This window comes from Microplitis mediator, chromosome 3 (genome assembly GCF_029852145.1).
Source record: "Microplitis mediator isolate UGA2020A chromosome 3, iyMicMedi2.1, whole genome shotgun sequence".
NCBI lineage: Eukaryota > Metazoa > Arthropoda > Insecta > Hymenoptera > Braconidae > Microplitis > Microplitis mediator.
In genome coordinates, this window is record NC_079971.1 from 8,588,568 (window position 1) to 8,610,834 (window position 22,267).

Genomic DNA, 22,267 nt, shown 5'->3' on the forward strand with positions numbered 1-22,267 from the left:
TTAAAATATACTGAAAAATTGATCAAGTAAAAGTCCATCTTTTAAAAATAGATTCCATATTACATATCAATATTGCCCATACGAAAAAAATATATATCTAGATATATCTGGGCCAATCTGCATATGTGAGACATATATTTTTATATATGTCGTTTATATGCAGATTAGCCCGGATATATATTTTTTTCGTATGGGTTGTGTGACAATAGATATTCAACAAACCAAATTTATCGAAATTTGTTTATTCAAAAAAAATTATAAATATTTTATAAATTCAATTAAATCTTATATCGTTTAATTTTTTAATTGGATGTAAGTGAAATTCACTGGACAATGTATTTAAATCTTTCATGTAATCAACAACTAACTTTGAAATAACCTGGCCACGTTTTTTCGACGTAGTATCTGTCAAATTAACCAATTTACCAAAATCATCGACAAATTGCTTAAGTAATATTGTATAGTTTTTATTACTTAACATTGAGGTATAAACAATTCTTCCATTAGTTATATTAGCTATCAACATATTCATTTTAAAATTAAATTCGTTATAATCAGCAAATTTTTTATTATGTATTTGTACTAAATTCTTAATTCTTGAATTCAAATTCAATGACGTATTTAGATAACGGTCACGTTTTATTCCGCGATCATAGTCCAACTCATAGTTATTGTTTTCATTCATCTGTTGATCCTCTTTAAATTCATTATATTCTTTCTTAATAACAACATATTGCTGTCTTAATAAATCTAGTTCGATAGCTATTTGTAATACTCTATTATAATCTTTAGTAATATCCAGTGAAAAATTTTCTAAAGTTTTAATCAATTTTTTATAAGCCCCATTAATATGTTTAAAGTCTTTATACAATTCTGCTGAGCTTTCATCAATTTTCAAATTATTTATGTAATTATCTAATTCCTTTCTCAATATATCACACAAATTATTAATATACTGAATCAATGTATTTATAAAATTTGTAAGTTGTGTTATATTATTTTTTATATTGGACTCACTAAAATGTATATTATTTAATAAAGGTCCAGCATAATTATTTGATGAATATCTGATTGAATCATTTTTATCCCATGGAATAACTGGTATCGTTGGATTTGAATTTTTATTGTTTAATTTACTCATTTTGTACAAGTATTTATTATATATACTATAATAGATTTAAATTGTTTGGAAAAATTGTAAATTATGATTCAAATGCTTACATAATCAAATTTTGCTTATTTTATTTTTATTTATTTAGTTAACTAGATGTAGGGATTTCAAACGGTAGAGTTTATTCATAAATGCAACTTGGTAGTGTTTTTTTCTAGTAGTGACAAATATGTGGTCTGAGGCTTTCTTTTTTACTGGCCAAGGTGCGTATACTATTTTTCTGCTCGACGGAGCCGGAAAGTTGTAACTTCGTTTAGGGCAGCGGCCCGAAAGTTTTCACTCTCCGGCCGGAGGGCAGAAAAATAGTATAAGCACCTTGGCTAGTAAAAAAGAAAGCCTCAGACCACATGTTTGTCAGCCTCGGCCAACAATTACATGTGATCTGAGACTTTTCTTATTTTACTGGCCTAGGTATGTAATATACTAATCTCGCCCCAAGAAAATTTTCCTTTTCAATTCATAATGCAAAAAATTTCTTGGGGCAAGTAATAATTTTTTTAGGGCGAGTAAAAATTTTTCGCGCCAAGAAATCCTTTTTTTCTGTGTACTCTGGAGAAATTTTAAATAAAAAAAAATTTAGTCAATTCGTTTACATAATAATCTCAGTTGTTGTTTTTTTTTTTTCTTTGTTTTGAAATGAGAACAAGTAAGGTCAGAGACCTAGTACCCGATCAGGGAACTAGTACTCGAGAGGTCCCGGGTACATGTATCACTTCATGAATTCGTATATCTATATTCAGTAAAATTTAGTAAATATAGATATACAAGAGTGATCGGGTACTGGGTCTTTTACCTTAGATACAATTATAATTTAATTTAATCCTACTAGAATTGGATACCACAATTGCCACGGTATTTTTTAGTTTAAAAAGTTCTCGGTACAGATTAATAATTCCCAAGTAGCCAATCTTGATACTTTCTAACTTTATAATAAATTCAAGTTTTTTCTTAAAAACAAACAAATGATCAACTTAAATTTATGCGAAAACAGTATGTTTTTATAAATAAATTATTTTTTGAAATAATTAACATTAAACTAAACGCACAGAATACTTGTCTTTATCAAAACATTTAATTAAATTTGACGTTTCAATTAATCTCATTGATACGGGTAAATATGCATCAATAGCTCTATATTTATTTTTCAAATAAATTTCTAATGTTGAAATATATTCACCAATCATATGTATGTTGATATCATCCAATGAATGAAAAAGATCCAATATAATATTCAAGATATACCCTAAATAACTAGTTGAGTAATAACGTAAATATTTATTTTCATAGGCGATGATATGAATAGTTTGAATGTTTGGTAATTCTTTATCGTTCACTAACAGAAATGATCCAACAGATAATGGAAATAATTGATCGACATTAAAATCAGTTGGACGATTATAAGTTAATTGCTCTTCAGTTTCTTTAGACAATTGAGTCGCAACAAATAATTTTATATTATTATTATTATCATTATCATTATTATTATTATTATTATTATTATTATTATTTATAACATCATCTCCTTTATCATTTTCTACAGATTTTAATTTATTTAAATAATCATACAAATTTAGTACTTGATCATGAACTGAATCGCCGTTTATGTCGTAAAATTGTAAACGTATTACTTGTGACATTTTAAATGAGTTATTTATATATCACAATTGCTTCTAAAGAAAGCTATTAAAAGAATTATTTTTTTTTTAATTATATTTATTAAAATTAATTTTAAAAACTTTTATAATGTATGACAATAATAATTATGGTAAGAAAAAAAAACTCACCAATAAAAGTTGTGATTCATGTGAATAATTTATTAATTATTTGATAATTAATAAATGTGAATATTTCATTTTACGATTAAAGTTTTTTATAATTATCAAATTTAAGTAATAATTGGTCACCATTTTATGATTTTTTATTTAATTTTTTTGATTTCATATATTGGATTAACGTTTCTGTAACAAGTCGGAGCACGCCTGGCTTTTCTTTTCACGTATTTTTTAAAAATAATAATAAATGTGTCGATATAACAGATGTTAACTTTATCGATCTTGTATTTGAAAATTTTCAAATCTTTTATTTCTAATAAAAGATTTTAAAATCTTTTATTATCTTTAAATTTGTTATTATTATTGCCGCAATTATTCAAAATCAATTATAAAACTAATAAGATATTAAAATATAAATAAATTCACTCATTAATTACAAAATAAAAAATAAATATTTAAAATTCGCGCCTTTTTCGTATGTATCTTCTCCAGATAATTAATCTCCATATTATCTTACCAAAACTTTCACAATTATCTTAATAAATTTTATCTGATAAATAAGTATAATATTAAATAGAAAAAAAAAAGAGAGAGAAACGACAAGACTTTCACTGTTAATTTTATTATCAAAGAATCGATCACATTTGACAACCAGAAGAAAAAAAATTCATCGCTCTCCAATTAACCTTAATCTATTATTATTACTATTGTATATAAAAAATAATATACATTATACATATATATATATTTATGTTTTTACATAAATTAATATTTAAACAGACGAACTGTCATCAACATGGTAAGTGAATAATTTAAACATAGAAAATTTGAAAAATTAAAAATGCATAATAATTTGTAAAAAAAATATATGAAATAAATAATTTGAATAATTATATCTTTAAAGGATGATGCAGCTGCATTACAGAGATTAGAGCAGTTGATGACTGAGTTTTTTTCAAATGGTGCCACAAATGAACGTATACGTACAATTGAACAAAGTTTGCATGAATTTACAGCACAAATAAATTCATGGAGACCTTGTTTACATTTTTTATCATCAACAAATAATCATTATGTCAGTATGTTTGCATTATCAACACTTGAGGTAATTATTTGAGTAATACTTAGCTGACAACCAACAAATATATTTTTAGTAAATAATATATAATTAATTTAATGAATAATTGACTATCTGTATTATTATTTAATTAATTAGACAACAATTGGAAGAAGATGGCCAATTTTACTATGGGAAGATAGAGCATTAATTAGATCAACACTTTATACTTTATCACTTGAACATAGTGTAGCACCATTTGTTAGAAATAAAATAGTTAAGTTAGTTGTTGATATTGCTAAACATGACTGGCCACATTTTTATCCTGATTTTTTTTCAAATATTTTACAGGTTTGTTTTTAATAATAATTAAGTAATAAATAATCTATATTATTAATACATTATTATTTATTACTTTATTTTATCAGTTATTAGGACATAAACAAACACGGTTATTAGGTCTGATATATTTAAGAACAGCATCTGAAGAATTAGCAACACCTAGAGAAGATTTACCTATCCAACGAAAGACTGAATTATTACGTTTATTAAGTTCACAAGTTTCAGTAACACTTGAAGCATTGACAGGTAAATTTTTTAATATATCAAGTATTGAATAATATTTATAAATATTTTTTTTTATTCAGTACTTTTGTGTGAAACAACAAAAATGCAAAATCGTTCAGGTACAATGACACCACCACCGTCACCAACTGGAGGACAAAATGTACCTCCACAGGCTGTTCTTGATGTTGATGGTCTTTCTATTGGTTGCAGTGAAATTTGTATTGTGACATTGGAAGTACTTGCTCATTTATTTAGTTGGATTGTACCTACTGATTATATTTCTATAAATTTACTTGATGCCATATTTACATGTGCCAAATATCATGATTCTATGGTAATTTAACTTGATAAATAAATACATTAATTCGTTGATTGGTATTCTGGTAAATGTTTAATAAAATTTATGGATTTTTTATTTAGAATGGTAAACAAATTGAAATGGTCATACAAGCAATGACAACAATAAATGAATTGTTATATCGACCATGTTCTCCAAGTATAACGGATACATTACTTTTACAAATATTTAATAATGCTGTGACTTTATTTCAAATAATGGAACGTTCAGATTCTGTTGATGAAAGGTAACTTTTATTTAAAATTTATTATTTATTTACTGGGAGCCATTTTTCCTAACAGTTACCCAAAAATACTTGAAATTTAAACTCTGACTAAACCATTAGATATACAGCAAAAATATATCATATCAATTTTGTAAGAAATTTAATCATCTGCAAAAAAAAGTCCTTATAAATTTTAACGTAAATCCAATAATTAAAAAGATCAATTTTTAAAATAATCGTCCAGAATTAAAAAAACTCTTTGAAAATTTTGGCTAAAAAATCAGATACGATAAAATATTTCATCTCTAGAAAAATATTTATAAATAATAAAATTTTTTTTTACAGTTATATTGATAAGACGACAGAATTTTTACAATTATTTGTAACAAATCATTTAAAGCGCGTTGAGTCATGTCCTAAATTTCCAATAAATACATTACTTGAAGTATTATATCATCATACATTTAACCAATGCACAACAATACACGCCTATCTCCGTAGTCTCGAAGTATGGAACTCATTACTTGAGTCCACTCAATCTAAATACGCATCCGTAGGTCTAGCTCTTGCAGAACGTGTTCTCAAAAAAATAAGTTTCAAGCACGAAGCCCGGAGTCTAAAAGATTTAGATATTGAGACACTTGATGAAAATGAAGAAACAGAATGGCAGCATTTTCTACGCTGCAATATTGAATGTTTAGCTAAAATAGCTGAAATATTACCAGTTGAAATTTTCACACTCTTATACCGATCATGGCGTGCCGACTTGACAATTTATGGCGAGCTAGGAATCGCACTAACAAATAATCACGTTATAATATTAAATGAATCAGAAGCAACAAAAGTACACGCACATTTACGTGATTTAGCCTCAATAACTCAAGCATTAGCCCGTCTCTATTCGTTATTTTTATCTGAACAGCCAACAAATAATAATAATACAACTAACGATGACATAAATACATTAATTGAAGAATTAATAACTCAAACTCTTGATGCGTGTGGATTTGCACGTGATAATAAATTGTATCATGCAGCATTACAACCACCAGCATTAGTTATTGATTTAATTGAAATTCATTCACAATTACTAGCATCATTGCAAGCGTGGTCACATTGGATCTGTAAACGCACAGATAAATTAAAAGACGAATTATGCCAGCGCTGTATACAATCTTGTATATGGATATTTAATTTACATATTAATGATAGTAATTCATTACCACCGTCAAATTTATTACACTCATCAGTGCATTTATTTCAAACAATAACAGCAATACTGCGTCCAAATTTATGGGAACAAACGGCATTCCGTGACTTATTATGTATAAATAATTATCCTTATCTTAAATCAGATACTATTAAAGTATTAAGACGTGGGCTAATAAATGGTATTGTGCTAGTTAATGGTGATAATGCTGTAAGACAACGTCTCTTGACAACATTTATTCACACAATGTCTGAATCACTTGGTCAGTGTGGACAAATAATTCCTAATGATATTAATATATCGACGGCTATTATTCCATTGAAACAATTACTTGAAGATTGTTGTTCTCTATCAATGAATATTAAAAAATTACTGTACCAATGTTTGGAAGATACTATTAATCGTGTATTAGAATTATTACCGCATTTAATTAGATCACAGACGACATGTGAGATAATAATGAATTTTTTACACGCAATGTTTTTAGTTTTACAGCAACAACTGGGTGTTGATTTCACCCAAAATGCTGTACAAGGAATGTTAAATATTTATACTAATGAAAATATAACTGCTGGTCCGGCATTAGATCAGTTACTTGAAATATTAATACTCGTTGTATCAGCACCGAGTAATGCATTTAAAGCTTTTGTACCTTCTGTTATTAATTTATGCTTGAGACAAGTTTGGCCTGCTGTTAATAATGATTTAAATAATTATATAGATACTACTTTAGTGTTACTCAAATTATTCAATAGGTAATTTATTTATTAATAAATTTATTATTTATTTATGTAATTAATTATTATTTTTATTTTTTTAGTATTTTATTGCATAGATGGCAATATTTTTATAATGTATCAATTGCACGTACATTTGGTCATAGTGAAGCTGAGGAAGTTGTTGATAATAAAGAAGAACTTGTTACTATTTTAGAAGTATTTGGACAAGCACTACTACAATCTGATGTTAATATATTTCGTCAGAGTTTACAGAGTTTAGAGCAATTGAATACCAGGTGGAGATTGTATCAGAGAGAAATTTTTAAAAATCATTTACTTGAACGGTTTTTAATGGCATTATTTACCGTATTAATACAAAAGTAAGTATTTATTATATTTATTTATTTATTATTAATTGGTCTTTTATCACAAAAAAAAATATATATATATATATATATATTAGAAGAAATGAAACTGCATAATTTAGTTTTAAAACGGATCTGTAGTTATCTTTGTCAAAATTTTTCTCTCAAACGAAAACTTGAAACAAAATATAAAAAACAAGACTCTAAACATTACTCTATGGAATTATTTTAAAAAAATTTTTATTTGTTTGAGAGAAAAACGTTGAAAAAGTTTCTATTTCCTGTGGAAGTGCAACAAAGATATTATCGTTCTTCACTTGACAGCGATAGAGAAAAAAAGACCAGACCCCTCTTAAATAAAACTTAATTTTTTAAAAAATTGTTCTCTGATTATTTTTACTGGCTTCGTTTCGATTTAAAATATCTAGACCATCAGATCAGTTATTAAAAACAATCATTACAATTCAAATAAGGCTTACAATTTATTTAAAATTCAAATATAAATTAATTACTATTTAAATTGTAATTATAATTTTTAGTAACTGATCTAATGGTTTATGAAATCTAAACTGAAATAAACGAGGGCTGCATACTAATAAGAAACTAGCAGGGAACTTTAGTTTTAAATAAATATTTTATTTTTTACAAAAATAAAAAAATTGAAATTTTTTATTTACCATAAGGTAAGAGACCCGGTAACCGATTAGGGAATTAATACCCGATCACTCCATGTATTTGTATAGATATATTTAGTATAATTTAATAAATATAGATATACAAATATATGGAGTAATCGAGGACTGATTCCCTGATCGGATACTAGGTATTTTACCTTAATTATTAACCATTTTAATTAAATTATAAATAATTAATTTAAAAAATAAATTTTTTTTTTAGATCACATAATTTACTAGCAGATGAAATAGCAACAGCAATCCATAATTTAGCATCTGTAAATATAACATGGTTTTTTAATAATTTTTTAATGACATTTTTGGCAAATTGTGAGTGTCTTGATGATACACAGCGATCAACTTTGCTTAATAACTTTGATAAGTCGACTGTAAGTATTAATTACTTGACTTATTGATCTAGAATTTTATACCTAAATAACTTTCTTATTTTTTTTTTATTAGGATCAACCAACATTGACAAGATCTGTATTACGATTTGTATCTGATCTGCGATGTTATCAAATGTGTCAACCAGTGTAAATAAAATTCCAAGATTTTTTAAATTTTTATTAATTTTTTCATATTTTAACTTAATAAATTAATAATAAATATGTGAAACACTGCCGTACTTTTATAATGCGAATGAACTTGTTTAAAAAAAAATAAAATAAAATAAAATAAATTAAGATTTGATTAAGCGAAAACAAAAAAAAAAAAAAACAAACAAACAAAACATAATAATTTATCTTTGAATTATTTGTCAGACAATCATTGGTAGAAAATACGATAAGAGTTACCCTCACTGATAACAAAAATATATATATACAAAATATAAATTTAATTGATAGCCTTTTAAATATAACTGAAGTCATTTTTTAAAAAGCAAATACTCAATTGTTTAAGTTAATAATAACAATAATTTCTATATACTCAGTTACTTATATCATTACATTATAGATGCCATGTTATATAAATTAATTATAAATTTAAATATAAAAATGTCTAATCAAACACGCACTCTTGTTACTGATTCAAAATATAATTTTCTTAAGCAATTAGGATTGACTACCGAGAACCCGGGTCTTTTTGACGGTCGTTGGGGAGGTTCCGGCAAAGTAAGTAATATTTACAATTAATTAATTAATTTATTTATTATTTATTTATTTATTTAACAGATAATTGAATCAAGATCACCAGCAAGTGGTAAAGTAATAGCTAAAGTACGTGAGTCAACACCACAGGAAGCAATAAATGCTGTTACAGAAGCACGCAAAGCTTGGCCCTACTGGTCATCATTACCCGCGCCAGCACGTGGTGAAATAGTACGACAAATAGGTGATGAATTGCGCCGTAATTTAAACCCACTTGGACAATTAGTGTCATTGGAAATGGGTAAAATATTAGCTGAAGGAATTGGTGAAGTTCAAGAGTATATCGACATTTGTGATTATGCTGTTGGTTTATCACGAATGTTGCCTGGTTACATATTTCCATCTGAACGTAAAGATCATGCATTACTTGAAAAATGGAATCCTGTTGGTGTTGTTGGTGTTATAACAGCATTTAATTTTCCTATTGCAGTTAATTTTATTATTTTTTATAACATATATAATTTATTAATTTTATTAATTGATGAAGTAGTTGATAATTAATTATTTATTTAAATCAATAAAAGGTTTATGGGTGGAACAGTGCGATTGCTATGGTATGCGGTGATGCTATTGTATGGAAAGGTTCACCTACAACACCATTAGTGTCAATAGCAACTACTAGAATAATAGCAAATGTTCTTGAACGTAATGGAATACCAGCATCAATAGCATCTTTAGTAACTGGTGGTGCTGATGTAGGTAAAGTTTTAGTTAATGATAAAAGATTACCATTGATATCTTTTACTGGAAGCACTGCTGTTGGTTGTCAAGTTGCGGTTAAAGTTCAAGAAAGATTCGGAAAATCATTATTGGAGTTGGGTGGCAATAATGCATTAATAGGTAAATTATATTAATTACTCTGTACTTTATTATCAGGGTGACCACAAACCGGGAATTATCAGGGAATTTCGAAAAGTATCCAGGAATTTAATTGCAGCAGTTAAAAATTTATTAACATTTCAATAATACACTAGTCACAAAAATTAAGGGATATTAAAAAAACTGCAAATTTTTAAGTGATTTTCTACAGGCTGTAACTCGAAAGAAAATAGTCGTGCAACAAAAACAAAAAAGAAAAATTGTGGCTTTAAGTGTCTAGTTTTCTGATCTAGTCTTGAAATTTTTTTATTTCGCACAGTCCCGGAGTAATCCTAAGAAAACCATCGAAAAAAAATTTTACAAATTTTTGCTCGTCTTAAAAACGGTGTTCGGGCTTCAATACATTTTTTTTGATAATTATAATTGATTTTTGATTACTTCGGAACCGTGAAAAAAAAAGAAATTTCAAGACCAGATCAGAAAACTAGGCACTTGAAGCTACAATTTGTCTTTTTTTAAATTTCCCGCTAAGAAAATCGACGATTTTCGAAAAATTGGGAAGTTATTGTTTTCACCCCGATTTGCGAAAATCGAGTTTTCACCAGATGTCGACGTTTCGAGGTCCTAGGAAGCTATTCTGACTATTTTCAGAATGATGTCCGAGTGTCTGTATGCATGTATGTGTGTGTGTGTGTGTGTGTGTGTGTGTGTGTGTGTGTGTGTGTGTGTGTGTGTGTGTGTGTGTGTGTGTGTGTGTATGTGTGTGACCGGTCTATAACTTTTTAACTAATGAACCAATTTGGATGGATAAGGCGGCAATCGAAAGAGCTTGTTGGTCATCAACTTTTCTGATACTTTCAGATCATTTGATGAAGTAGACTCGAAAATATTGGCAAATTACGAAAAGAAAAATTTTTTTTTTTAGTTTTTTATTAATTTCTCAAAAACGACTTATACGATCAACTTCAAAATCTAATCAGCTCTAGAACTCAATAAAACGCGTTGATTGCCGCCTTAGCGATCTCAATTGGATAATTCGCTCGAGAGTTATCGCGGGAGAAAGAGATGGTAAAAAACGGTTTTTTGCGAATATCTTTGAAACAACTGAACTAAAAAATTTCAAAATCTTATCAGCTCTAGAACTCAATAGAATACGTCAATTGCCGCCTCAACCATCAAAATCGGTTAATTCGTTCGTGAGATATCGTGGGAGAAAGAAATGCTAAAAAAACGGTTTTTTCTAAAACAATGGTATACAAAAGTATTTTCGAACTCGAAGAGCTCGGAAATGTATCTACAACAATGTTTTCTAGCTCTTTGAGCTCAAGGAGCTCGAAAACAGCGGGAAGTTTTGGGGCTGGCCCGCAAGGTCAACCGATAGACAGATTTTTTTTGTTCTAAGAACATTTTCTATCGAGTTACAACCTGTTGAAAATTACTTAAGAATTTGGAATTTTTCTAATATCCCTTAATTTTAGTGACTAGTGTATTTTGAATTTATTTTAATCATAAACTTTCTCATTTAAAATTTTTATTTACATATTTTTAACATCGAATAATCAAAAGCCATATTAATTTATTTTATTGACTTTTTTTTTGTTTCTCGTATAACTTAATCATCAAATTTAATTATTGACAATGAAAATATAATTAAAAATTTGAATATCTTAATGATACGAATAAAATTTCTGAATCAGGGAAAAATGGAAAAAATTTTACCGGAAAACCGTAAAATATCTGGGAATTTTTCAATCATTTCTTTGAGGCCACTATTATTATATAATTATTAATTTAGTTAATAATTTAATTTACGTAATGATTAATTATTAAATATTAAAGTTGCTAATGACGCTGATTTGGAAATGGCTGTCAGAGCTGCGGTATTCTCATGTGTCGGAACCGCTGGGCAACGATGCACATCAACAAGACGTTTGATATTAGATTCTAAAATAAAAGATGAATTTGTCAGTAGACTACGTACTGCATTCAAAAGTATTCTAGAAAGAATCGGAGATCCTTTGGATGATGCGACACTTTATGGTCCTCTACATACCCAACAAGCCGTTGATGCTTATAAAGTTATTATTTTTATTGATAATCATAAATAATTAATTTATTTTTATTATTTTAAATGTATATAAACATCTTTATAGACAACCGTTGCAAAAGCTGTAGAAAATGGCGGGAAAATTGAATTCGGCGGTAAACAAATAAATCGCCCAGGTTTTTATGTCGAGCCAACAATTATTTCAGGTCTTCCATCTGATGATGAAATCGTACAAAAAGAAACTTTCGCGCCCATTGTATACATTCTAGAATCAAATTCAATTGAAGATGCTATCATGCAAAATAATAACGTTGAACAGGGTCTCAGTAGTTCATTATTCACTAAAAATTTACCTAACGTATTTCGGGTAATGTAAAAAATTTATTTATTTATTATTATTATTATTATTATTATTATTATTGCTTATTGACTTAAGTTTTAATATTATTATTTAATAATATTTTTAGTGGATAGGTCCACATGGATCTGATTGTGGAATAGTTAATGTCAACATTGGAACAAGTGGAGCTGAAATTGGCGGAGCATTTGGAGGTGAAAAAGCAACTGGAGGTGGTCGTGAAAGTGGTAGTGACTCATGGAAGTCATACATGCGTCGTTCAACAGTAACAATCAATTATGGTAATGAATTACCACTTGCCCAAGGAATTAAATTTGAATAATAAAACATAAAATAACAATATTATTATTATTTGTTATGAGTTTATAGAAAAACGTATAAAATCTACTTGTATATCAACAGAACTTTTTTTATGAAACTTATATGCTTGAGGTAAATCGTATCTCAGTTCAGCAACAACTTTTGCCTCACAATTAAATTCTTTCGCTTTTTTTAAAATATACTTTCTTGTTGACGTCTTGTGCAATGAATACACTGTGTTTAGTGATAATCTAGTAGCTATTTCCAAAAATTCCATATCTATTCCAGCGTTATTTTTAGTACCAAATGGCGGATTCATTATTACTGTATCGAATGCTTTTTCAAATTTTCCTATTAATTATTAAATGGTTTTTTAAATAAATAAATAAATATGCTAATAATATTATTATTTACTACTAATTGTTTTTTTTTAAATACCTGGTAAATACTTAAGAATATCACACTGCACAGCTTCAACTGATAATTCAATGTCCTGACAATTTCTTGATAAAATTTCAAGAGCGTCTGTGTCTATTTCAAAACCAACGACATAATCAGCACCAAGCATTCGTGCTCCGAGGGATAATACACCACAACCAGTACCTAAATCAGCTACAGATTTACCTTCAATGTCATTAAATTGTGTTTGGGCAGTATAAAGTAAGTGTGCGCCAATATGAGCACTTGTTGAGTATTGTTCTAAATGTACTTTAGGACTTTCAAATCCATCTAATTGTTGCAAATATTGTTCCAATTCTTTCAAACGCATTGACGCCATATTAGTTATTTATATTTTATTGTTATTTTGCATCAAATCGAGGTAATACGGGAAGTATTAAATTTCCAAATGATGAGTCTTGTGTTACAAAGTAACCAAATGATGCAGCATGAGCATTATGTAGCGCTGCACGTTGACTTGCATTCATTGTTACTCCATCATTTGTTGGTGTTGCCTTAAAAAATTAAATAAATATTATTATTATAAAAATTAGTTAATATATTGATAATTTTTTTAATTTCAAGTTTTTAATTACTAAATTAGATGCTGATGACGTCGGTGGTGTATTTAATGATGTACCTAGTGTTGGTGCAACACCTTGCTTCAATAACATCTGTTTTTTTAACTGCAATTCTTCCAATATTTTTCTATTTTGTAATTCTAAAAATATCAAAACACGATTATTTTATCAATTAAATTTTTAACAGAAATTTAATGAAAACAATTAAATTACCTCGTGAATTAGGTTGTGAAAAAGCCATCAAGTCATTTAATTAAATAGTATAGGTTATAATCCAAAAGAAATTAATTTTTATTTTTTTATGATAAAAAAAAAAAATAATTAAATTAATTAAAATTATTTTTACATTAATTATCAGTTAATAAACTATGACGGCATTAAAAAATACATTAATAATTTATTTAATTTATGAAAAATTAATTTTTTTTGTCGTCCTGTTAACGTGTTTACGCGGTTTTGAGTAGTTTTGTGATGTCCCATCGCGATCCACCTGCCCGATCGAAATGACCCCTCGCGGAGTTAACAAACAATCTCTTACGCGGGTTATTTAAATATAATTATATTTAAATAAATCGTGGGAAATTCTTGGGTTTTTCGGAAGTAATAAATAAGAGTAATAAAACATCTGGTCACTCGAAGCTTGTTTAAAATAAAATTATAAACGAAAAACCATAAAAGGAACTTATGTTTGAAATCCTTTGTTCGTTAAAATTAAGAGAAAGTTTTGTAGACATTTGTAAGTTATTTATAAAAATTCCGTGTATTTTGTAGTTAAGTAGTTTTAGAGATTCAAGTACCCTGCCATAAATTTTAATAAGAAAATTTCTTAAAACTGTTATGTATAAAAAACTTGAGTAATGGAGGGTAAGCCGATTAGAGACCGCAATAAAATTCGAGCGGTCCAAACATCTGTAAGGGTGAAAGCCTTGGACCTAATGGCGGGAAATACCACATGACTCCAGACAACGTAGCAACTGTAGAAAAGGATCGACCAAGCCACGGAACGGAGGATTCAACCTCGAGGGGCGGAGATACTCTGTGACGTCATGAGGCCCCGACTACGTCCCCACATCAGCCAATAAGAAAACCTTACCCCGCCATAGTCTCCAGGGCTGACGCCCCTTCTAACTTAGAATAATTTTAAGATTGATTTTGTAAGGCAGAATTAGCCAGAAGCTCGAGCGCGAACGTCGTTGTACTAAGCAAAGATATACTTACAATTAAAAATTGTTCAACCAACTTAGAAAACCTCGTTTTTTCTGAACAGCCTTTCACCAATTCATAATCAACCTACCAGAGCTGAGTATTTAAATACTCCCGGGCGAAGTGGCCCTAGTATACGCTAATTAATTTATAGAGAATTAATTAATCGACCTCCCGATAGGTGGAGGTCATAACAAAATTGGTGTCAGAAGTGGGATTCGCCGGCTTTGGTACGCGATTCAAATTGGTGAATAAATAAAATAATCAAGTTGGTGAAAATATACAAACAATAAAAAGTTAAATCAGTGACTGTGGAAGTGAATAAGTGTAATAAACTTTGAGTGTTTTAAAATAAATTACTGCGGACTCATATTAAAGACAAATAGTTTATTTATCAACATTTATTTGTACATTAGATCAGTGAACTGCTAAAATAGAATAAATAAAATTAAGTACTTATTAAAAACAATTTTTTAAATATAATTTCTTGAAACTGAAAAGTGAAAAATAATTAGTTTTATCGTGAAAAGTTAAAAGTGAGAAATAAATCTGAAGATAAATTATCAATTTCATTGTAAAACATTTTATCATCAGTGACGTCAATACAAAATTGCAGTTACCATTGACCAGCCACCACTCTCTCAGGGGTTTTTTGTGCGTTTCCCTCTGAGCGAAGGACAGATGTCGGAGTTGGGTGATTCCAGTTGTCGCACAAGTAAATCTCTGCGAATCACGGGCATTTAAAAAGACTAAAAATTTTCGATCGAGTTAGACACTTCAAATCCAAGTCAAACGAGAAGGAATATTTAAATGTTAACATCCGTATTCAGCTTCTATAGGCAATTCTCAATTACCATCAAAAATATCTACAAGCAGGAGTTCATCGCCACCTACAATATCTACAAGCAGGAATTCATCGCCACCCACAATATCTACAAGCAGGAGTTCATCGCCACCGACAATATCTACAAGCAGGAGTTCACCACCATCCAACGATCTACAAGTGCCACATCTACTACATCAGAATAAATTTCCATCGCAGTATTAACATAAGTACCTTAAATATTGTAAACCATAGATATAAGAATTGTCGTAATTTTAAATTTCTCTTGAGTGACCAGTAGTAAATAAGTAATTTACCGTAAAATCAATTTCAACCCATATAAATACATAGATATATATATACATATTTACCAATCAAAATGCCACCTGCACGTAGTACACGTAGAGCAAGTCGTCGTAACGATCCCGTCGCTACCCCACCCGTTCGAGTCACGCGTCGGCAAAATCGTAATAACGACAATGATAGAGCCGAAGTACCAGATAATCAATTAAATAACGATCCGGTAATTGTCCCCCCACCTCCTGCGCCGGCTGCCGTATCAATCGCATCGACCAGTTCAGACGCGGGTTCGTCTAATTATAATGTCCTATCGAATGCTTCAGATATTGAAATCACCGCTAATTCATCATCATATATGAACTTGAAACTAGCTATCGATCTTGTCCCGCGATTTGACGGTAGATCTAGTACATTGTCAAAATTTATTAAGCAAAGCAAACTTGCAGATTCTTTAATCCACCCCCGGGATAAAATTAATTTACTCGCGTTAATCCGGAATAAAATTGAGGGTCAAGCAGACCAGTTGATCGCGAATCGAAACGACCCTGAAAATCTTGACGAACTGATTAGCCTCTTAAAAAACTCTTTCTCACGGACATTTGACGTAGAACATATACATGATGAACTAAAGGGTTTAAAACAAAGAGACAATGAGACTATCGAGTCATACGGAGCTCGAGTCAGTGAAATTCTGGGCCGTGGTATGGAAGCCATAAAAGAAAAATATAAAACTTCGGAAGCCGTCGGTGTTAGGGTTCTTTTAAATCACGCCGCTATTACGGGATTCACGCGCGGACTTCAGAGTTCACTTTTAAGTTCGCTTATTACTCGAGATGAGCCGGACTCGTTAGCTAAAGCAATGAATATCGCGTCACTTCTTGAACGAGAAGCAGAAAATCGAAAATCCTTATTCGGTTCGAATCAACATCAACATCCACCTTATATCAGAGCTCATAACCGGGGAGCTAGAGTCAACTCCATTATCGGGAACAGAATATTAAAATGCTTTCATTGCGATCAGCCGGGTCACTTGAAAATAAACTGCCCTGATTGGAAGCAGCAGAAACAGCGTGAACCGCGAGACCAGGTATACTGTGACTTTTGCTCTAGACGCGGTCATATCGAAGACAATTGTTTTAAGAAAGATCCGAGTAAACGCAAGACCAGTAAATACTATAGACCCAACACTGAACAAAATGATTTAAACGCGAACAACGTTCCGCGGACGAACGCAACTCGGAACGGCGAAGTGATCCTGCGTTCACAATCAACCGGATTAATTACCAACTAAAAACAGATCAAACTGCAGAATTACCGGTAATCACTCTGAATAATAATCATCTCTTAAATAATCAAGCTTGTTTTCTTATTGACACGGGAGCTCAATTAAATCTAATTAAAACAAATGCCATCAGCTCGGATATACGCATCAATTCTAATATAATTTATAATCTCACCGGGATCGGGTCCGGAACGATACGTACCGTCGGCGAGACAGAGCTCATGGTACGTGAGATACCGATAAAATTCCAGGTAGTTCAGAGCACGTTCCCGATCGAACAATCCGGTATACTCGGTACTCCATTCCTACGAAAACAAGAGGCTCAATTAAATTTTAAAAACGATTTATCGGGAAATTTAATACTAGGTAACGAACAGATAGACTTTTACGGACATACATCACATTATTTACCTCCTAGAACAAAAAAATTAATAACTATTAAGATAAAAAATGACAGGAAAGAAGCTGGTTATATCGAAAAAATAAATGCTGGACCTGGAGTTCATCTAGGTGAAGTTCTAGCTACGCCAAAGGACGGATACGTCAAAATTTTTGCGATCAATACCTTGACCAGCGCAGTCGATCTAACAATTCCGTCGGTAGAAATCGAAGATTTTGAAGCGTTGCCCCCGTCTCCTCGAACGGCGCGTACGGGATCTCCCAAGAACGTAACTGACCAAGCAGCAGCTCAACGATTCGCCTTGTTAACTGAATCTCTTAACCTCGACAATCTAAACGAAATAGAAAAAATAAGTATTTTAGAAATAGTGAAACAATTTTCATACCAATTTCACCTTCCGGGCGACAAACTTCAGGCTACAGACGTGACGAAACATAAAATTATTACGACGGACGAAGTACCAATAAATACAAAACAATATCGGAATCCGCAGGTACTCAAAAATGAGGTACAGAAACAAGTAAACGAGCTTCTTTCGTCTAATATAATTCGAAACTCAGACTCTTCCTACAACTCACCGGTTTGGATTGTTCCTAAAAAACCCGATTCATCAGGTAATCCGCGGTGGCGCATGGTAATTGACTACCGCGGGTTAAATGATAAAACGATCAGTGACGCGTACCCACTTCCAAATATAACCGATATCCTCGACCAGCTGGGTGGCGCGAAGTATTTTACCATCCTCGATCTTGCTTCAGGGTTTCATCAGATACTGATGGACCCCGACTCACGGCATAAAACAGCATTTTCTACCCCCTACGGTCATTATGAATTCAATCGCATGCCATTTGGGCTGAAAAACGCGCCCGCGACATTCCAACGGCTTATGGACCGTGTACTCACCGGGCTCCAAGGAGTCGAAATGTTCGTGTACATGGACGACATTGTTGTATATTCCATTTCTCTGGAAGAGCATTCGCGGAAACTAAAAAAATTGCTAGCTCGTCTACAAAATGCTGGTCTCGCTTTATCACCAGAAAAATGTCACTTTCTTCAAAAGGAAATAGTATATCTGGGTCATCTTATCACACATGAAGGAGTTAAACCTGATCCGCAAAAAATTCGTGCAGTTAAAGATTTTCGTGTCCCTAAAAACAGAAAAAATATCAAATCATTTTTGGGATTAGTGGGTTATTATAGACGATTCATAAAAGACTTCGCGAAAGTAGCGAAACCATTAACGCGTCTTTTGAAGAAAGACATAAAATTCGACTGGGGCGATGCCCAGCAAAAATCATTCGAGACTCTCAGAGACACAATTTGTACTCAACCCGTACTCCAATATCCTGACTTCCAACAACCGTTCGTAGTAACTACCGATGCGTCAAATTTCGCACTCGGTGCCGTATTGAGCCAAGGGCCAATAGGTAAAGACCTCCCGATCTCTTACGCGTCACGGACCTTATCAAAATCGGAAATTAATTATTCAACTACCGAGAAAGAACTTCTCGCGATAATTTACGCCGTTCGACACTTCCGACCGTATCTTTATGGACGTCGATTCACTTTAGTAACCGATCACCGGCCACTCCTGTGGCTCCACAATACTAAAGATCCCGTTTCTAAATTGTTAAGATGGAGAATCAAATTAAATGAATATGATTTCGAAATAGTTTTCAAACCAGGTAAAATTAATTCAAATGCTGACTCTCTTTCACGTAATCCAGTTGACAGCATAACAGACGAAACTTTAAAAGCACAAATTAATTCAGATAAAATACTTAAAATCAGCTCTAGAGGTCTGGAATCGGTACTTGACTGCGCAGACAAGATACCAGTTGTAGATCTCGCCACGAGTGAAAATGTCGAGACAGAAAAGAATTCATTTTTAGCAGAGGCATTTGTTGGTTCAATTTTTCTCGCGGAGAAACCCTTTTTGACTGATGTAGACATAGAGATAACGAGTAAAAACAGTTTAAGTGCAACTCCAACGTGCTCGAAATTAAGTAAAGGGGTCCAGCACACATATCCGGAACCTCGATACAGCAGAGATCGTAACAGCGGAATGTGGTGCGGACCAGGTTCATGTAATAAGGCTCTCCACGTTCGTTCGGAACCTCAGCTCTTAGGAGACTGTAACAGCGAGCTCTCGTGGAAGTCAAATTTAAGTAAAGATGGTTTACACACATATCCGGAACCTCGATACAGCAGAGATCGTAACAGCGGAATGTGGTGTGAACCAGGTTCATATGATAAGACCTTGCACGTACATCCGGAACCTCAGGCCACAGAAGTCTGTAACAGCGGAGTACGGTGGTGCGAGGCAAGTGATAAGAGCACGCTGGAGGTTTGCCAGGCAATGTATAGAAAAAGAAAACTAGATGACGTAATTGACGATAGTACAAACCATAAGCAGACGAAAAATACTTACCTGGAGATTCGAAAGATCTTAGCCATAGTCCCATTACGATTTTCCTATACTAAAGACAGTTTAATTTTGCGTAAAGATAACATCATCCAATTTATATCAGCAGACTGTACACATATACCTAAATCGAGTAGAGAGTTACTCCAGCAAGGCGTGTTTACTGTGGAAGAACTACTCCAACACCCGAGAAACGTGGGAGAAGCTCTTGCCACTCGGTGGAATGTAAATTACATTTTTCATTTAATAATTAAAAACACTAGAAACGAGCGCGCGGATATTGGTAACGTAGAAAGTAGTATCGCAGCCTTAAAACATCTAATGGAGCATGTAAACGTGAAAACCGCAAGTCTTTCTAAAGCACAAAATGAACACTCTCAGCCTTTCTGGAAATTGTTAGAACAAAACCTCAAAGATAAATTCGCGAATGAAAACTATAATTTCACGATTTGTACGGGCGAAATCAGATTCCCGCCGGTAAACGAGCAAAAGAATATTATTAAAGAATATCATAATTCGGTAGTCGGAGGACATTTTGGAGTCAGGAAGTTATACAATCGCGTTCGGGAAGATTTCTACTGGAAAAATATGAAGAACGATATAGAAAATTTCGTCCGAACTTGTAATAGTTGCCAATCGAACAAACTAGTACGCGTAAAAACTAAACAGCCAATGAGGATAACCGACACCCCAGAGGAAGCGTTCGATAAAATACAAATGGATATAGTGGGTCCCCTACCTGTAACCCTTGACGGAAACCGCTATTTATTAACTATCCAGGATAACTTGACAAAGTACTCTGATGCGATCCCCATCCCGAGAATGGACTCAGTAACGGTCGCTACCACCTTTGCGAAACATTTTATTGCACGGTTCGGATGCCCAAAAGCTATCCATACTGATCAAGGTAGTAATTTTACCAGTCAGATGATGAAGACCTTCTGCCAAATCTTTAAAATCAATCAAATTAAGTCCACGGCATTCCACCCGCAATCACTAGGGTCTCTCGAGCGAGCCCACCACGTATTCATCCAATATCTAAAACACTATTGTAAAGATGAAGATTGGGATCAATGGATAGTGTTTGGTATGTTTTCATACAATACCTCAGTTCACGAATCCACCGGTTTTACACCTCATGAATTAATATTCGGGAAAAAGGCTCGTATTCCTTCAGAATTCGCCAAAGAAAAGATCCCAAAGACATATATACAGTATTTTGACGACCTTTTTAATAAGATTACTATTACGCAGGCCACTGCCGCGGAAAACCTTCAAGCCGCTAAAAATCGTTCCAAAGCCTATTATGACAGAAACCAAAATCCGAAAACCTTCAAGGTCAATGATCTCGTATATTTATTAAAAGAGCCGAGACTGTCGAAGTTCGATCGCCAATGGGACGGTCCCTATGAAATAATTGAAGTATTTGATGACTTAAATGTAATGATAGCTCTAAACAATAATAGAACGAAAATAGTACATACCAACAAATTAAAACTTGCCCATATCCGCCTCGAGGATAACCCAAATAGTTCAGACGAGAGCAATGACGAAGCGTAAAATAAAATAAATTGTAATTCGCGTAGATTAGGAATAAACTGTTCTGAGTGCCTGCGCGATATCATTTGTATCTGTGTGTGCAAAGTAGTTAAATGTAATTCATCATACACGGGATAAAAAGCAATTTTGATGCGACCTAAAAAATAAAATTAATTTAATTTAGCCCTAAGTAAAGTAGGAAATTAATAAAAAGCAATATCTTAAAATTAAAATAAGCTAGGTGTTTCGACAAATGTAAACAAATGTTCAGGTTATGGTATTTAGACAACAACATTGTAATTAAAAACAAATTAATTGTACTAACCTTATCTTTAGAACATGAAACGTAATGTTAAGATATACATTTAATCTTCATTTGTGATTTTTTTAAATGGATGTGCTTTTGTGATCAATTGTAATGTCAAGTACATGTGTATGTTTTGATCTCTCGAGAGAGTATAAAGCTGTTACTGTATGTAACACCTTTAAAATAAGGGGGAAGG

The 22,267-nt window shown here is 31.6% G+C and overlaps 6 protein-coding genes across 6 annotated transcripts; 2 read left to right on the forward strand and 4 right to left on the reverse strand.

Annotated features, from left to right (window-relative positions):
- Positions 1–209: 209 nt before the first annotated feature.
- Positions 210–1,256, reverse strand: LOC130664541 (uncharacterized). The gene has a single exon (XM_057464492.1). The coding sequence runs from the start codon at positions 1,139–1,141 to the stop codon at positions 275–277; it is 867 nt and encodes a 288-aa protein (XP_057320475.1). The 5' UTR covers positions 1,142–1,256; the 3' UTR covers positions 210–274.
- A 426-nt stretch (positions 1,257–1,682) lies between these two features.
- LOC130664543 (integrator complex subunit 7 homolog) lies at positions 1,683–2,857 on the reverse strand. Its single transcript, XM_057464494.1, has one exon. The coding sequence runs from the start codon at positions 2,806–2,808 to the stop codon at positions 2,203–2,205; it is 606 nt and encodes a 201-aa protein (XP_057320477.1). The 5' UTR covers positions 2,809–2,857; the 3' UTR covers positions 1,683–2,202.
- A 657-nt stretch (positions 2,858–3,514) lies between these two features.
- On the forward strand, positions 3,515–8,702 carry LOC130664539 (exportin-6). Its single transcript, XM_057464490.1, has 10 exons — positions 3,515–3,742; positions 3,848–4,048; positions 4,160–4,351; positions 4,429–4,588; positions 4,648–4,901; positions 4,988–5,151; positions 5,476–7,095; positions 7,161–7,439; positions 8,322–8,487; positions 8,561–8,702. Exons 1-10 carry the CDS (start codon positions 3,740–3,742, stop codon positions 8,636–8,638), a joined length of 3,117 nt encoding a protein of 1,038 aa, XP_057320473.1. The 5' UTR covers positions 3,515–3,739; the 3' UTR covers positions 8,639–8,702.
- A 226-nt stretch (positions 8,703–8,928) lies between these two features.
- Positions 8,929–13,182, forward strand: LOC130664540 (putative aldehyde dehydrogenase family 7 member A1 homolog). The gene is made up of 6 exons (XM_057464491.1): positions 8,929–9,213; positions 9,274–9,678; positions 9,774–10,089; positions 11,908–12,146; positions 12,222–12,482; positions 12,583–13,182. Exons 1-6 carry the CDS (start codon positions 9,061–9,063, stop codon positions 12,793–12,795), a joined length of 1,587 nt encoding a protein of 528 aa, XP_057320474.1. The 5' UTR covers positions 8,929–9,060; the 3' UTR covers positions 12,796–13,182.
- Positions 10,745–13,551, reverse strand: LOC130664542 (rRNA N6-adenosine-methyltransferase METTL5). The gene is made up of 2 exons (XM_057464493.1): positions 13,212–13,551; positions 10,745–13,124 (listed from the first exon to the last, which is right to left on the reverse strand). Exons 1-2 carry the CDS (start codon positions 13,549–13,551, stop codon positions 12,829–12,831), a joined length of 636 nt encoding a protein of 211 aa, XP_057320476.1. The 3' UTR covers positions 10,745–12,828.
- Positions 13,552–13,573: 22 nt separating this feature from the next.
- Positions 13,574–14,247, reverse strand: LOC130664544 (SOSS complex subunit C homolog). The gene is made up of 3 exons (XM_057464495.1): positions 14,006–14,247; positions 13,808–13,932; positions 13,574–13,726 (listed from the first exon to the last, which is right to left on the reverse strand). Exons 1-3 carry the CDS (start codon positions 14,031–14,033, stop codon positions 13,574–13,576), a joined length of 306 nt encoding a protein of 101 aa, XP_057320478.1. The 5' UTR covers positions 14,034–14,247.
- Between the last annotated feature and the right edge of the window lie 8,020 nt (positions 14,248–22,267).